The 16,916-nt window shown below is 41.5% G+C and overlaps 1 protein-coding gene across 3 annotated transcripts; it reads left to right on the top strand.

Annotated features, from left to right (window-relative positions):
* Positions 1–222: 222 nt before the first annotated feature.
* Positions 223–16,823, top strand: myo15b (myosin XVB). 3 transcript variants are annotated; one of them, XM_035533235.1, is made up of 44 exons: positions 223–364; positions 873–963; positions 2,912–2,971; positions 3,071–3,128; positions 3,233–3,357; positions 3,588–3,683; positions 3,844–4,079; positions 4,413–4,582; positions 4,793–4,865; positions 5,245–5,418; positions 5,818–5,936; positions 6,080–6,150; positions 6,301–6,379; positions 6,509–6,541; positions 6,616–6,717; positions 6,792–6,895; positions 6,980–7,204; positions 7,426–7,504; positions 7,727–7,825; positions 8,009–8,174; positions 8,322–8,412; positions 8,658–8,895; positions 9,056–9,171; positions 9,313–9,372; positions 9,583–9,658; positions 9,753–9,871; positions 10,027–10,145; positions 10,279–10,420; positions 10,593–10,704; positions 10,952–11,267; positions 11,425–11,476; positions 11,575–11,647; positions 11,747–11,823; positions 11,956–12,032; positions 12,136–12,266; positions 12,658–12,752; positions 13,316–13,393; positions 13,503–13,599; positions 13,770–13,918; positions 14,086–14,210; positions 14,372–14,505; positions 14,701–14,834; positions 16,033–16,170; positions 16,258–16,823. In XM_035533235.1, the coding sequence occupies exons 2-44, from the start codon at positions 922–924 to the stop codon at positions 16,336–16,338; spliced, it is 4,941 nt and encodes a 1,646-aa protein (XP_035389128.1). In that variant the 5' UTR covers positions 223–364; positions 873–921; the 3' UTR covers positions 16,339–16,823. The 3 variants fall into 3 exon arrangements, with proteins under 3 accessions (XP_035389128.1, XP_026858477.2, XP_026858478.2); XM_027002676.2 differs by lacking the exons at positions 223–364; positions 873–963 and adding an exon at positions 1,972–2,038; XM_027002677.2 differs by lacking the exons at positions 223–364; positions 873–963 and adding an exon at positions 2,744–2,794.
* Positions 16,824–16,916: the final 93 nt, after the last annotated feature.

Genomic DNA, 16,916 nt, shown 5'->3' with positions numbered 1-16,916 from the left:
AAGGTAAAAAGGAGGCTTTTGCCTGGGTTTGACAAACTCCCAGATCCCATGTACAGCAATAATTAAATAAGTACATGTTCCCTTTTCTCCACTGCAATGAACACACACACACACACACACACACACTCACACACTCTCTCTCTCTCTCTCTCTCTCTCTCTCTCTCTCTCTCTCTCTCTCTCTCTCAGGTATTTATGAAGGAGTGTCTGTACCAGCGGGTGGAGCAGAAATGGAGCAGCACTCAGACCTGGGCTGCCGTCACCATCCAGAGGAACATCCGTGGCTTTATTTGCAGACGTAACTTCCGCTTCTTCAAACAGAAGGCCATCATCATCCAGTCCCACATCAGGGGTCATCAGGCCAGGTCAGCTCTTGGAGGCCATTTTACCACTGTGTGTCACATGTAGCCTTCACACCACAATCTCACCGTTCTTCATGGTTTAGTTAATTAGATATCAGATTTATATGTACAGTTTCAGTATAAATTTAATTTTAATCCTTGGGTAATTTTGAGGTTTTTTTGTTTTTGTTTTGATTTTTTGTTTGATTGTTTGTTTGTTTAGATCAATCATCTATGTTTGTATTTATTTGTATATCTTTACGTTTTCTCTTAAATGTTTGTATTTGCTTGTTTGTCTGTTTGAATGCGTGTCTTAGGACTTTATTAATCAAAACTTTCTTAAGAAACAATTTCTTCCCTCCAATTTTTCAACCTTTTTGTCTGTTCCATCAGTTCACTTTGTGATAGAGTTCAGCCTGTTCTCACTGTGATATGGGATTACTCAAAAATGCAGGCGAGGGAAGGCAAGCGTTTCAGACAGTGGAAGGTTTAGGACATGTTATGGTGTTATGGTGCCCTCTCTCGCTTGCAGGAAGCATTTTAAGAGACTGAAGCAGTCCTTCACCCAATTCTGGGCAGCTATGATGATTACTAGGAATGCCATTAAAAAACGACAGTGGACGGTAAGATCTCTGTAGTGGTGGGTATCTTTGTCCATCTCTCTCTTGTTTCTCTCTCTCTCCGTTTTTCACTCTCTATCGCTTTCTCTTTTGTTCTCATGGCTGCCATGCATGCCATATATTACATAGATGGTTCTTATAGGGCTGTGTTACACAGAGTCTGGTATATTACTTATTGCCAGGCAACCAACACCTTTTTATTGCTCAAATAAAGCTAGCTATAAATTCCAGCCTCACCCTGTTTCACATTAGCTCTGAACCTGTTTTTTTAATCTCATAGGTGACGACTGGTTACAAATCAACCACGGATTTAGTAACGTGTAGGGTCAACGTATAAGCATGCATCACTAGTCACAAACCTTCAATTTTTAAGTCTTGATATACAGCAGTCTGATGAAAGCCATAGTAGGCATGACATTCTCTGATCTTTACTCACTGGAAGCAATTTGCAACATAGCTTCCTATTTATTGAGTTCATTGACATGTTATGAGGCTTCTTCTCTTACTGCTCCCATTTTAGGGCTTATGAGAAATTAAAACATTTGTTTATGCCATAAAACACTGAGGTATTTACTCTCAGCATCTTACATTAAATAGGTTCATACTAAAGATTTAATTCAGTTTAGCATTCAAGCAAGTAAATCTGAGCAATGTTGTCTTGTTATGTTGTTTTGTCTAATTTAAATCTTTCTTTGGTACAATTTTCAATTTCTTGTGACATGTATAGCACAGGGCTGTCTAATACAAACACCAACCACTCCTTAGTCTCCTGCACCATGTGTCATCAGTACTGTTGGAGCCAAGCAATGGTGTTCTTACCTGTCTGCCCTTCCACCTTTGCTCTCAACAATTTTCAGTTCTCTCTCTCTCTCTCCCTCTCTCTCTCTCTCTCTCTCTCTCTCTCTCTCTCTCTCATAAACACACACACACACACACACACACACTTTAAGCATAAGCCTTGTCGCACTCCTCCTCTGTTCAGACTTCAAAACCACTTTAATGAGAAGTTACATATTTTCCTGCACCTGTTAAGAGCCCTTCTCCATTGACGACCACTTGTGTCACAACATTGCCCTAGGTATGTTCTGTTTTGTTACTTTGAGATCTTATGTTGTACTTATCCTGTTAAAGCATACCAGAAAGCTATGAGAATGTGAGAGCAATAGAGACTGAGCGCACTTGACTGAGCTGTGAGAGCAGTGCCAGTTGAATGTTATCTTTAACATGGCGTGTAGCACAGGGGTCTTTTACATTATGCAGCTCCCCTGAGTGATGACCCCCCTTCCCCTGCTTCATAAATGAGGAGAAATGATCCACGATTGGGCTGTGACCTTTTCACATTCTGTGTCTAGTTCCTTGTTTTTTGTCACTGTTTAATTTGCGTTGGACTATGTCCTATTCCATTGTTTAACACTGCTGTTAAAATGGGTACATGAACAGGCTGAAATGCTCTTTTGATACAGATGGGAATTAGGTTTTCACACTTAGAAAGTTCAGTATTGAAGGTACATTTAACTGGCCTGTCCAAAAGGGCCGTATAACTCCATACCACAGTACTCCTGCATGTCCTCTTTAAGAATCATGGAACATAAATGTTACCTTTCATTTGCTAAAAGGAACTGTAGTAATAAGCAAAATAAATAAATGAATACACCATTGGATGGTTAGATTAGATCCGCTTTGTGGACTCTTGATCTATGTGATGTTTGAGGTGGAGTGAAGTGGGAGAGGGTGTTCCTGGTGTATAAAAGACACTTTGCTCCTAAGAATAGTGCTGGTACACCTTTAGAGGACAGAGCACAAGTAGGGATCAAAAGGAGATTCACAAAGCAAAGTATATAGACTTATAACCCTCTAAAGAACATGACAAGGACAAAAGGATATTGTCATCATAACAAAGAAAGGGAATGGCAAGTTCCAGACATAATACATCTTTGCTTTGATGTTACAGGAACACAAGAGATCCGGAGTGAAACAGGTGGCCAAAGCTCAGTCTACTTATTCAGGAATGGTATGCATTCATCTTTTGCTTTCTAGCTTCACCTTCATCTCTCTCTGTATGAATTGTTAGAGTGGTATCATGAGGGTTTGTCACCTGCCTGTGTTTTAGGATGTGGGAATGCTGGAGATCCCGGCCGAACTATCAGCCAGGTTGCGTAGTGCAGCAGGTAAGCATGAAATCATTTATTTTAAAAGTGATATTTGTCATTAAAGTGTGAACTACCTTGCTGGTTTCCTTTTGGATATTGACATTAATTGTGGTCTCTAACAGGGCGCCCACGGAGGTCAGGGGTCACAGAGGTAGCCCCACCACAGGTCAAAGCAGAGTACAACCTGTCCCTGCCCACTGATATCGACAGTTACCCATTCTCCCGATACGCCAAAACCGTTATAAAGGTGTAGTACTCCAATATCACTATTACATGCCATCATTTGGATCGTCAGTACTATGTAAAGTAGTGAGCTGTAACTTTTTAAAGGTTTCAGATTCATCTTCCCAAAAACATGCTACTGTTTGTAATCATTTTCATATAGATCTATTGTAAATCTGCCATGTGTATCATAGATTAGTGGCACATACATGTTTGTACATGTATATTACTTGGAATCGATCTGTTCTGTGGCAGGATGGATGGTGCCAACCACAGGGTCACTCGCTCCAGAGGCCACTCACCTTTCTAGAGGCTGAGGATGCCCGCACTGCTCTGGACATATACAAACTGGTGAGGGAACGGGTGTCCCCACAAGAGCATGTTGTGTCCTGTGCTTTCAGTTTTTTAAATATTCATAAGATCTGTCTTAATTTCACTACTTTCGGCTGATTTGTCATCTTTAGTTTACCCAACTGCATCATGAGTCGTCATAGACATTCTTCTTCTCTAGATCCTGCGCTTCTGTGGAGACCCAGAGCTGACCAGCTGGCAGGAGCAGATGTTGGGGAACTACATAGTGCAGAAGGCGCAGGACAGGCCATCCCTCAGAGATGAGATTCTGGCCCAGCTGGTCTACTACACTTGGGGGCGACAGAGTGATGAGGGCTCCCTGAGGGGCTGGCTTCTCTTGGCTTGCTGCCTCAGTGCCTTCATGCCCTCGCCAGCCCTGGACAAAGCTCTGCTCAAGTATGAACTTTGGTCTTTTGGTCTAAAATGTTACAGAATGATGTCAGTAGTCTTAGTCTAGAAGATATTAACAAAATGCCAGGATGTTGGTCCACAACTTTGTTGCTCGTTGTCATCCTGCTAATATTTATATAGCACTGAATGGAACCACTGTTAATAGTGGGCATAGTTAGATGGAAATACACAGCATGTATGCTTAAAGACAAGATGGGATTCAAATAACTTGACCAGCAAGTAAGATTACATTTCTTGTTATTAATTTCAACTGCAACAGTGCTTCTTATGGCTTGGAGTTATGCTAGTGTTGACTGAAGCAGCTCCTGTTTTTGCCAGGTATGTGTCTGACCAGGGCCCAGGAGAATATTGCTCCTTGTGTCAGCATAAGCTGCTCACCTCTCTCCAGCTGCCCTCCCATGCCTGTAGACACCACCCTCTGACCCCACTTGAGTGGACCGCCAACCAGAGGAAAGGGAAAATGGTTGTGGAACTCAACACCTTCAATGGTTAGAATAGACTGTGCTGCTTGCCATGAGAATTGAAAGATGTGAAGTTTTCTGACATATAGACTAACAGACATGTAGACTGTAACAGTCCACATAGCAATTAAACTCTGCAAACTCCTCAGTCATAGACAAAATTCAGGCTTGCAAAATACAGAGGCTCTGACATAACATTGAATTGACTTTAGCTTTGATACAACCTGTTTTTCCCAGATGAGAAGCTAACAGCAGAGGTGGAATCCTGGACCACAGGGGAGCAACTGGCTTCCTGGATTCTGAGCTTCAGGTAAGTAGGATATGATTAGCTGTATTTTTCTTGAAAAACCTCCTGAAGCCTTTTTTGTGCCGAAACGCACCAGTAAGACAGGTGCATGTGTGTAGTGTAGTCAGACAGTACAGATGGACAGATGGGCCCTGCATCATGAGATAAATTGGGATATACAGCCTGCCTGTGGTCTGTCTGCACAAATGCCAGTATGGCTATTAATAGTCAAAGGTTATTATAGTGGGCTAAAATAAAAATAAAGATTACTATTATTACAGAAAACAAAGCATTTATATATAATCTAAATCTAAAAAAAAGAATTTTATTGGGAAGCTAAAATTGATATGGAAAGTAAAACCACATTAAAACACTGCAGTATTATAACCCTTGATATTGTCAGGGGTGTGCCTGACGTCTCGCAAGGCTGGTCCCTGTCTCTGCTAGCTGGGGAGACCTGGACTGACCTGACTGGCTGTGACTGTGTAATGGATCTCCTGGCTGGAGTGGAGCCTGATGTTTCCTCGGGCCAGCCACCTACCTGCCCTGATTACCTCTTCAGTGACCCAGGGGACAGGTGTGATGTGAAATTTATGCTTTATTGTGTATAGCAATAGTCTGGAAGTCTGAATTATGCGGTATTAATATGTACTCCTGTAGCTCACCTGGTAGCATGGATAGAGCAAGGTGATTGCAACCCCAAAATTCCCAGGGAGTACTGGGAAACTGTGTGATACTGATAAATATATGTATTTTGCTCTGGATAGGCGCATTTGTTGAAAAATTAAATATGTGTTGCTTTGAGGCAGGAACCCTGAAGATCCTCAATAATAGGGCAGTTTAGTCCAATAACTAGGCTTAATTTGTAACCTGAAAGCGAATGTTGGGTTTTTTTTCGAATGTTTTCTTCAGTCCTAAGATTTGGATTTATTTCTTTGACCTATGTTCAGTTTAAAGTTTTGTTAACTTCCATTAGGCTGATGGCCTCTGGACTGGATGATTTCATTCCACCAGCCCCCTCTACGCAGGCTCCCAGTCTTCCTCCCTCTGAATCAGCTCACTGGGATGCTTTTGCTCCATCTAGCACATCTCAGGGTTGGTACCATGAATAACTCCATAAATAACAAATGCTTTTTAGATTAGTGTCAAATAAAGGACATTCTGTTATATTACACCATTACACCATTATATTACTATTTCACTCTTAACCACACCGATTGCAACATTCCTCTGTTTAGGACCCCGAGCTCCCCAGATCGATGCTTATGTGGATGACCTTTTTGACCCTGTTCTTGATCAGGGTCCTCCGGTCAGTGTCTTTCGGGTTAATTTACATTTGAATTATTCTTAGTGCTTGCTTATTTCATCACTGTATGTGATATGTGTCATTGTTGGCATTTGAGTTCTTGCTGTTAGTTGTGGTTGGCATGGCATTGTCTAAGCTGCTGATTGGTTGTAGGACTTTGAACGTATAGCTATGCTGAACCGCAGAATGAGGGGAGGTGGAGGGATGCAGCCTAACATCTACACAGGAGCCGGTACAATCACTACACCACTGCACGTCCTGCCCTCACCTTTTCAACACACTTCAAGGTTTATAGAGTTTATTCGCATGTGTATATCATAGCAGCATCAATGAACACTGAGTTGTATTCCCTGATCGACAGGTGTTCCAATGTCAATGCCAGGGTATTCTATGGGTGAGTTGAATGAATTCAGCAGATAAGTTGATATTATGAAACCACTACTGCTTCTAAAACCTTCATTTCATCAGGAATGCCCATGAATCCAGCCATGCCAGGCTATGCTGCCACACCAGTAATGCCAAACATGATGCCCACAGCTGCTCCAATTCCTATGGTTCCACCCATGCAGCGTAAGAGTTCTTTTACCACACATATCCCACAAACGGTCCTCCCATGTGTCCCACCCCTGATTTCTCTTCCGTAGCTATGATGATGCCCGGTGCGATGACTGCCACCGCCCCACAGATCAACTCTCAGCAGCTGGCCCAACAACAGCAAGCTTTCATCAACCAGCAAGCTATGCTCATAGTGAGAACTGCGCTACACATGTCTGTGTGGCACACCCCCACAAGCACCTGCATGAACCCAATGACATGTTTCTTCTCCACACAGGCCCAGCAGATGACCCTGCAGGCTGTGACACTGTCCCAACAGAAACAACAGGAGCAGCTGCAAAAACAGCTCCAGCAGCAGCAGCAGAGGCAGGAGCAACAGCGACAGGAGGCACGGCCCCAGCCCCAACAACCACAGAGCTCCGCTCCTCCAGCACAAACCTCTCCCAGCCCCTCCACAGCACTCAGACCTGTTGAGCCACCTGTGTCACAGAGTATCCCAGAGGTAGAGGAAAGGCCTGTGTTTGTGTGTGTTTGTGTGTGTGTGTGTGTGTGTGTGTGTGTGTGTGTGTGTGTGTGTGTGTGTGTGTGTGTGTGTGTGTGTGTGTGTGCGTGCGCATGTGTGCGTGCTTGCGTGCATGCATACATGTGTGTGTGAATGTGTGTGTGAAGGGCTGTGTCAAATCTATCATTTGAATTCCTCACCACTGAAACTTGTTTGTGCAGTCTGCAAGAGAGGTTAACCCTACCAACCCCAATGAGCCAGGAAGCTTTCATGAGAAGAGAGCCTTCTTCCAGAACATTGGTATGATGCTTAGTTTCTCTGAAAATTATGCATGTTTTGGCAAATAAGGTCAGAGCTCTCAAATAAGTAAAGAAAGTTGGCAGATTTTTTAGGTATTTTTACAAATCTAGTACCTTTTGTTAGGTTAAAAATTAAAGACAGATCTGTCAATATATGTTAAAGTTAAAGTTTACTATGATCATATCCGCTGTCCTCACATGAAAGTGTTATATTCTACAACAGAAGGTCGTCCAAAGCCTCCTCCAAAGGTTGCTAAACCACTCGTCTACACTAGTCCTCCACAGACAAAGGACAGATCTCCCTCCCCAGTGAAGAATGAAGGTTAGTACCAACTTTTCAAGAGTCATTAAAAGTAGACATCTTTTTTCCTCATGTTTTATATTCCTCTTTTAGGTGTGTGTGGGGATTAATGGTTGACTTTTATCTGAAGCATAAACTTAGAACAAATGTTCAAACACAAGCTTAATGAATATGCAGTTATCAGTCAACTACTTTGTTATTTAGTGAGACCATCCCCAGAGCCCCCAATACGAGAACCTTCACCACCCCCAGAGGTGGAATCTTCTCAAGTCTCGCCCACTAAACCAGAGCCCAGCAGGAACATCCGGGAGATCATTAAGCAGTACCAGAGTCGGCCTCCACCAGAGCCCCAGGCCTTTGAGCCTGTCAGGTACGTGCAGCCTTTACTGCCCCAATCTCTGTACAGATAATTACACAAGACAGGGCTGTATTCCCTTTATCACTTGGCAAGCCTCCCAGATTTGAAGTGGGAAGCAGTACTGGGTTATGGCAATACTGTGGACTTTAAACTCTTCAGGGTTCCTGCCAAGCAATTTCTGAAAAAGAATGACCCTAAAGAGGAAGCACTGGCCATTCTCAGAGCTAAAGGACCAATCCCACAGCAGAAGGTAAGAATGCACTTCTACTTGCAAAAATGATTAGGTAATCTAATCTAGGTTTAGCCATGTGAGAGTTTAAAAACAGAATTATTATTCTCAGTTTACAAGATACATTGTCCAGCATATTGAAAGTCAAATGCTTTTCTCCAAAGCAGATCAATATTTATTATGATAAATATTAGAATAATAATTATGTCTGAATGTAGATTAACAGTTCAAAATTCTCTAAAGTCCCTTGTCTCCATTTGCAACAGAAACAGTGGGCCCCGCCTCCACAACCCAAAAAAGAGCTTCATCCTGCCCCTCCCCCTGTTCCCCGTGCAAAGCAAGCGCCTCGCTCCATCTCCAGCAGCATGAGACAGAAACAGCTCTCTCTCGCAGAACTTTTTGGCTCCCAGCGCTCTCAGGCTCCTCCCCCACCTCCTCTAAACCCTGTCCCAACTCTGCCAAATAACATTCCTGACCCACCTTCAGCAGCAGCACCTAGACGTAGTGAGTGACATCACACACACCTTTGCTACATGATTCAGTTCTATTATGAACTGGTGCATGTGCTAAACTGGTAAATTAGGTTCCAGTGATAGTTGTATGTATTTGAAAACAGAATCTCACAAATGTCAGTGTTGAAGCATCACAAATCTCATCTCTTTAGATCAGCTCCAGAGAATGACTGATGAGGAAAGTGTTCGCTCTCAGTTGCATGCTTTTTCTGCCAGCGTCTACTTCTCCTATTCTCAAATGCCTGGCAAGCTCTTCCTACGCAAAGAGGTATGAGTATGGACCCCTCACAGCATGGCTTGGATTGTGTTTGGACTGGTTCTGACCAGGAATGACATATTTGTTCATTTATGTATTTGCTTCACAATTATATATTTCCCCGTCTTTGAATCTGTATTTTCTTCTGACCAGCTGTTCTACCCCAGAGAGAAATTCAATCACCCATACATCCTTAATTTACTGTGTGAGCAGGTGGGTAAGGAAAGTGGTTGGCTGCTTTAGAGTTTCCACAATTTCATTATAATTTAATACAGAATTTCTATGCCAGTGACCTACGCCTGGCAATTAGGCGCTATATATATGTTTTCAAAGATCAACTTAAAGAGTGAAGAATATACACCTCTTTCTATACATACCACTAAAGGGAAATATGATCATTGTTTTTTATATATTTATCTACAGATTATGCGAGACACCTACTCTGATGCCTGTGTGCGACTTTCACGCGAAGAACGTCGCAAGATGAAGGATCTGCTGGGTAGATATTTGTAACAAGCTGTTTCATTAGGCCTACATTGCTGTAATCGTCCCTATTCTGTTGTCTAGCTGATTGCTTTTCTGGTCATCATCAGCAACCTTCCGCATCGGAACAAGTATCAGCTCTGTGCTGGATGATGCTATGAAGAAGAGGGTTGTCATGGCAGCAAGAGACAACTGGGCAAATTATTTTGCACGCCTCTTCCCTGTAAAAGTAAATAAGATCCCATCAAATACATAAATTAAATGTGTGCATGCATCCGAACACACACACATGCGTATGCACATGTGCAAACGTACATGCACACGCATACACGCACACACATACACGTACACACATGCATACACACGTACTGTTTTCTGGTTCAGGGTCAAACTAGAGGGGATGCTCAGTTTCTTGGAATTTCTCATCGTGGGATCAGACTGATGAAGGTGGCCAAAGCATCAGGAATCAACCCAAAACACCTCAAACTACTGTGCAGCTATAGGTAAGAAGTACTTCTTTAAGTATTATGAGTTTTCATCAGGTCCAGTAAAGAAACAGCTTCATTTGATTCTTTTTGTTTATATTCTGTGTTATATTGTTTGGCCTTGTGTCTTCTTTTTTTTTTGCTTATGCAGCTATGCAGAGGTGCTGTCTGTGAAGCAGCAGACTGCTAGAACTGTTCTAATATGTCTCAGAACTGAGGAGCTACAACTGCATTCCCCACAAGCCCCCCAGATTACTGAGATGTTGCTCCTCTTCCTGGCCCAGTTGACTAAGGTGCTCGTTACACCTTTATTGCTGTGCTTAACTCCATAATACTTTCCCTCACAGTTTGTGACCTCTTTAAACCCCTTGAAACACAAAACTATTTATATGCCTGAAACGTTATAAACCATATTGTATATTCCGTGTTTATCAGTTATAAATCATGCTGTATCTATCTCTCAAGGGCTCAGAGTATGTTGTTGCTCTGAAGAGCTTTGTGACAGATGACATAAGCCTACTGAGTTTCCATAAAGGCGATGTCATCAAACTGCTTCCCATGGATGGCCTCCAGGAAGGTGAATTCTTCCTGTTCTCCATTTTAAGTTTAATGGCAACATCTGCTAAAATACCATATTGCCATACAAAGATGTGATCAAATTTGCTAAGCCATTCAAATTACTTCTGTGGTCACTAATATAAATCCGTTTTTAAGTTTTTGTTGATAAGCAGAGAATGTATTGATTTTTGCATTATATTGCAGTGAATTGTCCAGAATTACACAAGGCAAAGTGGCTTGAACTGAATTGCTGATCTGCCCTGCAGGATGGTGGTTCGGCTCCTCTGGAGGACGCGCTGGTCTCTTCCCAGTAGATGTCACTCAGCCTTCTGCACCACCAGACTACCACAGCAGCTACATCGACCGGCAGATTGAAAGGAGAAAAAGCATGAGGGCCCCTGCTGCCTCACCCACGCCCCCTGGTGGCCACTCTGCCCAGGCCACTGCACGTATGGGATCTGTGGCCAGTGAGCGCAGTGTGGAGGCGTCATCAATCCAGGGATCTGAGATAGATCTCCTAGACCTCCATCAGTACCATTTAACTGAGTTTGCCGTGAAGTACTTCAGAGAAGCTATTCAAAGGTTAATTACTGATGCTTTCTCTGTCTGCAGGTTTTTGATCATGCTGCAGTGTCTATAGACCATTGTGCAGCCCACTGCTGAATGACGAATTATGATCTAAAGGTTTGTAAATGTAACATTCTGTGCATCTCACTTTCTCTTTTTCACCTGTTGCTAGAGGCCATGTCAATGCAGCCAAAAGCCTTGAGGAGATAGTTCAGTACACTGCAGTAAGTATGACTTAAATAAAGTCCTACCAATGCATGGAGCCATATGCAACTAAAATGACATACTGAACCTTGGATCATTTCATTCTTTTCACTCTCAGGAACCCATCAAAGAGTCTCTCATCCTGTATTCAGACAATGAGCTCAATGTTCTCGGCGTGCAATGCTTCATACGTGAGTGAATGCACACACAAATCCATTTACCCATGTAGGTTAAGCTTCTCAAAATAATTAACCCCTCTCTGATTTCTGTCTTCCTATCTTTCTCTGCAGATGTGATGCAGTTCATGACTGACCTGCCACTGAAGAAGGACCAGACAGAGGGAAAGTGTACAAACTTCATTCTTCAGGCAAGACTTTATTGCCATTCAACAAAACACTCAAATATATCTACTACAAAGTACCATACATAAAAGAGTTTTCGTTATTTTTTTTTAGATACAATTTGTTTTCGGTATTAACTATGACACGTGATCACACAGCTTGGGAAAGAGAAGGAGTTCCTCAGAGATGAGATCTACTGCCAGATCATCAAGCAGGTCTCCAACAATCCTCTGAAGTGAGTGAATATATGTGTGAACTGTGAGTTTGAACGCTTTGGTGGTTTGTTGGTGTAGAGTTGTAGAGCATGTAAAGCACTTCTGTGTTGGGTGTCTTTACAGAGAGAGCTGTGCACGGGGCTGGCTTCTGCTCCACCTGGTCACGGGCTTCTTCCCTTGTTCCAACACGCTACTCCCATATATGAAAAGACAACTTCAGAGCTGCAGTCTGGATCCCAGCCACCCATACCACGGTAAACAGCTCACCACAGACAGCCTGAGTTATCATGCGCAGAGATTTCTGATTGCTTTTGGGCTATTGCATTACTCACAGTCATCTGGTTTATGTGAGTAATAAAAGAGCAAGCATAGTATTCATATACAAGGATATTCAAATTATGAATGTTGTGGCCTGGGCAGTTTCTGCCACAGCCTAATTTATCATGCCAAGAGTTGTTTTTTTTGTACCATCCATTACTCATGGTTTCATTTCATCTCTGGGTTTTTGAAGATGCTAATAATTACCATATTCAAATTTAATGATATTCAAATTAGGATTATTGCTCATTAGCATCAGTGTGATGTGTGTGTGTGTGTGTGTGTGTGTGTGTGTGTGTGTGTGTGTGTGTGTGTGTGTGTGTTCAGAGCTGTCTCGTATGTGTGAAAATAATCTCAGACGCTCACTTACTTATGGAGGGCGCAGGCATATTCCTTCTCAGGCAGAGTTGGAGGCCCTTTTGGTAAGCTCTAATGTCTGGGGAAATGCCAGTAATGTTCTAAAATCAATGTGCTCACCACTCGTCTCTGCAAATAATCTATAGTCTTAACGATATATCTAATAATCTATTTTATATTATCTCAATCATCTATAGTCTTAACGATATATCTAATAATCTATTTTATATTATCTCAATCATCTATAGTCTTAACTATATATCTAATAATCTATTTTATATTATCTCAATCATCTATAGTCTTAACGATATATCTAATAATCTATTTTATATTATCTCAATCATCTATAGTCTTAACGATATATCTAATAATCTATTTTATATTATCTCAATCATCTATAGTCTTAACTATATATCTAATAATCTATTTTATATTATCTCAATCATCTATAGTCTTAACTATATATCTAATAATCTATTTTAGATTATCTCAATCATCTATAGTCTTAACTAACGCTAAATGTAAATCATTGCAATGCAAGGACAAAGATTATTATCACAGGTGTAGCTGTAAACGTGGTTGTAGTAAAAGTCAGAGGTATATTTCTGTGTGTAAACCTTTCATCTAGGCTGGCCGGAACAGACGGCAGCTGCCTGTGCTGTTCCCAGGTGGAGTTGAGTTCCCATGCAAAGTCCACAGCTTCAATGTAAGACTGAAAGAGTGCTCTGTTTCTCTGTTTCAAACACTCGCTAATACAAATCACTGAGAGAAGGCTGAGGCAAGTTCATATTGTATGTCTGTGTGTGTTCATTAAGGTGGCAAAGGAAGTAGTGTCAGACATTTGCACAGAGATGGGTGTGATTAATCCGGCGGAGGTGAGAGAATTTTCCATCCACGCTACCCGTGGACAGGGTGAGCAGACAGCCCACTGTCTCACACACATACTCTGCTCCTATAACCTGCCTGGTCTTTAGTTTAGAAGTACACATATTCTTCAACATGGCCCAATCATTGGAAGTGTCAGTATGAAAACTTTCCTCAATGTCTGCTTTTCATCTGCTCAATTTGTACCTCTTTCTTAGATGGAGAAGTGCGTCCAATTCACCCAGATGAGTATCCGTTTGACTTCTTGCTGGATGACGGCTCAATAGTTTTTTCCTTCCATCGTCTTGCCTGGCAACACCCCCTGCACTTTGACAATGATCTCTATATCGAATTTCATTACCAGTTGGTACTGTACTGTCACAATTGCAGCCAGATTACCCTTTGATTTGCTGCTAAATGTTATATGTGTCTGAATGTATGCATACTTTTGTTTTGAGGTGTTTCAAATGCATTACTGATCTACCTCCACCCTAATTTAGTTATGCTCGATTTATGCTTGTGTTTGTCTCCTAGGCTTTGGCCCATTATCTGGATGGGAAACTCCTCCTATCTGGCAACAGTTCCTCAGTTCAACAGCAGGTGGCAGAGTTGGCTGCACTTCAGCACCTCGTTATGGGTTCAATTCAACAACCTACAAAGTAAGAAACAGTGAAGGTAATACTGTATTATTTATTCACTGGAGAAAACCGTCATGAATAATAAGCACATGGACTCCTTTGGTTCAAGGACTTATCAGCATTTTGTCTGAGGCCAAAATGTAATTGTCTCTTGTCATCTGTGATGGTTTTAATCTGTGTAGACAAGAGCTAAAAGAGTACTTACCCCGTTTGGATGGAATCAGTTCCAGTGCTGAGAAACTGCTGAGCGCTACACTCAAACAGCTGTCGGTCATTGCTTCTCTCAGTCCCCTGGAGGCCAAAGTGTGTTTCCTCGGTGAGTGGCCTGTTATAATAGTATCTCTCTCCTGCTTACATTCTGCTAGCATTCTGTGTAGATCCTCACTGTCACTAAGTCATTTTTTTTATTATGTGATCACAGTGCGATACTGATATGCTTGTAAAATAAGTTTGTGAAAACAGTAATCAGACAATAAAACAGACAAATGAGTAATTTTTCTTTTTCTTTCAGAGAATCTCAGTTCACTGCCTCTGTTTGGCTCACATGTATTCATGGCTCAGAAGGTCAGTCACAGCAGTTGCCCCTCTCCCTGTGTGGTAGCCGTCAACCCTGAGTGCATCAGCTTTGCTCATCCCCAAACACAGGTAGAACACCCTGTGAATATGACATCAGCCACACTCACGCTGAAACACAGGTAAAACAAACATCATATGACATCAGCCACACTCACGCTGAAACACAGGTAAAACAAACATCATATGACATCAGCCACACTCACGCTCAAACACAGGTAAAACAAACATCATATGACATCAGCCACACTCACGCTCAAACACAGGTAAAACAAACATCATATGACATCAGCCACACTCACGCTCAAACACAGGTAAAACAAACATCATATGACATCAGCCACACTCACGCTCAAACACAGGTAAAACAAACATCATATGACATCAGCCACACTCACGCTCAAACACAGGTAAAACAAACATCATATGACATCAGCCACACTCACGCTCAAACACAGGTAAAACAAACATCATATGACATCAGCCACACTCACGCTGAAACACAGGTAAAACAAACATCATATGACATCAGCCACACTCACGCTCAAACACAGGTAAAACAAACATCATATGACATCAGCCACACTCACGCTGAAACACAGGTAAAACAAACATCATATGACATCAGCCACACTCACGCTCAAACACAGGTAAAACAAACATCATATGACATCAGCCACACTCACGCTCAAACACAGGTAAAACAAACATCATATGACATCAGCCACACTCACGCTCAAACACAGGTAAAACAAACATCATATGACATCAGCCACACTCACGCTCAAACACAGGTAAAACAAACATCATATGACATCAGCCACACTCACGCTCAAACACAGGTAAAACAAACATCATATGACATCAGCCACACTCACGCTCAAACACAGGTAAAACAAACATCATATGACATCAGCCACACTCACGCTCAAACACAGGTAAAACAAACATCATATGACATCAGCCACACTCACGCTCAAACACAGGTAAAACAAACATCATATGACATCAGCCACACTCACGCTGAAACACAGGTAAAACAAACATCATATGACATCAGCCACACTCACGCTCAAACACAGGTAAAACAAACATCATATGACATCAGCCACATTCACTCTCAAACACAAGTTTGCGCTGTGCTTTGTAGCTAATCACTCTCCCTGCTATTAGATTGTTATTTCAACAAATTAACTTCCTTTTCTCATTTTAAAGAGTAACTTGTGTACAATATCAAAGTCATGACCTATTAGCTACATTATCTTTGCAGATAACGGCCTTAACAATTCCACTGGAGCAGGTGCGATCTTTGCGCACTCTCCTACCTAAGAAAGAAAAAGTGCCAGGGGTGGAGATCAACTATGGCAATGCATCTCAAGTTAAAACCATTACATTTTATCTGAAACAGGTACAAAATCTGCAGGATAAGAAGTGCAATTGTTAAAAAGGAACTCTTGTTTAGGAAGAGTTGTTAAGATGTTGTTTTCCTGTCCAGGCGAGGGAACTTTGCCACATTATTTCTGTGATCATGGAAGAGCTGGTGAGACCACATGCCAGTGGATCTGTGTCCAGCTGAACAGGAGCCTCTCAGTAACTACCAGAGCTGTGTGTTCATCCCTGCTTTACCACGCTGCCCAACAGGCAATGGCTGGCAATGCAGTTACCAGATTAATTATAATGAAGAAGCTATTTAGTTTAATTAAGCATTTTTAAAACTGTTTTAAACATTTGCACAAGAATTCATATCTCTATGGAAATATTCTGTCATCCTATTTTTGAGTTTAGTAATGATATATATTTTTGATTTATTTTGTTTGTTTTACAATATTAAGAAATATAGTTACCAAATTAAATTTTGTAAACTGTAGTAAATAATGAGATTGTATTTCACTTGAGATTTCTTTATAACATCTGCAGTCCTGCAGTTGTCTAAGAAAAGCAATTAATGTGAATCCATGTTATAAAAGTTTCAAAATTATATGCATATGCATTGTCAATATTTGTTCAATTTTAGTATATTTGTCCACAATTTCAGCTCTGTTAAATAATAAAAGCAAATAGATTGAGGAGGCCCTTTGTGAATATTCATGAGTGGTCTGTGTGTAGTATAAAATTTAATATAAATATTGAGATTCGTCATAGTGATGAATTTAT

Source organism: Electrophorus electricus, chromosome 14, assembly GCF_013358815.1.
Source record: "Electrophorus electricus isolate fEleEle1 chromosome 14, fEleEle1.pri, whole genome shotgun sequence".
Lineage (NCBI taxonomy): Eukaryota > Metazoa > Chordata > Actinopteri > Gymnotiformes > Gymnotidae > Electrophorus > Electrophorus electricus.
The sequence above is the reverse complement of the archived record's forward strand: the minus strand, read 5'-3'. Positions and strand labels throughout refer to the sequence as shown.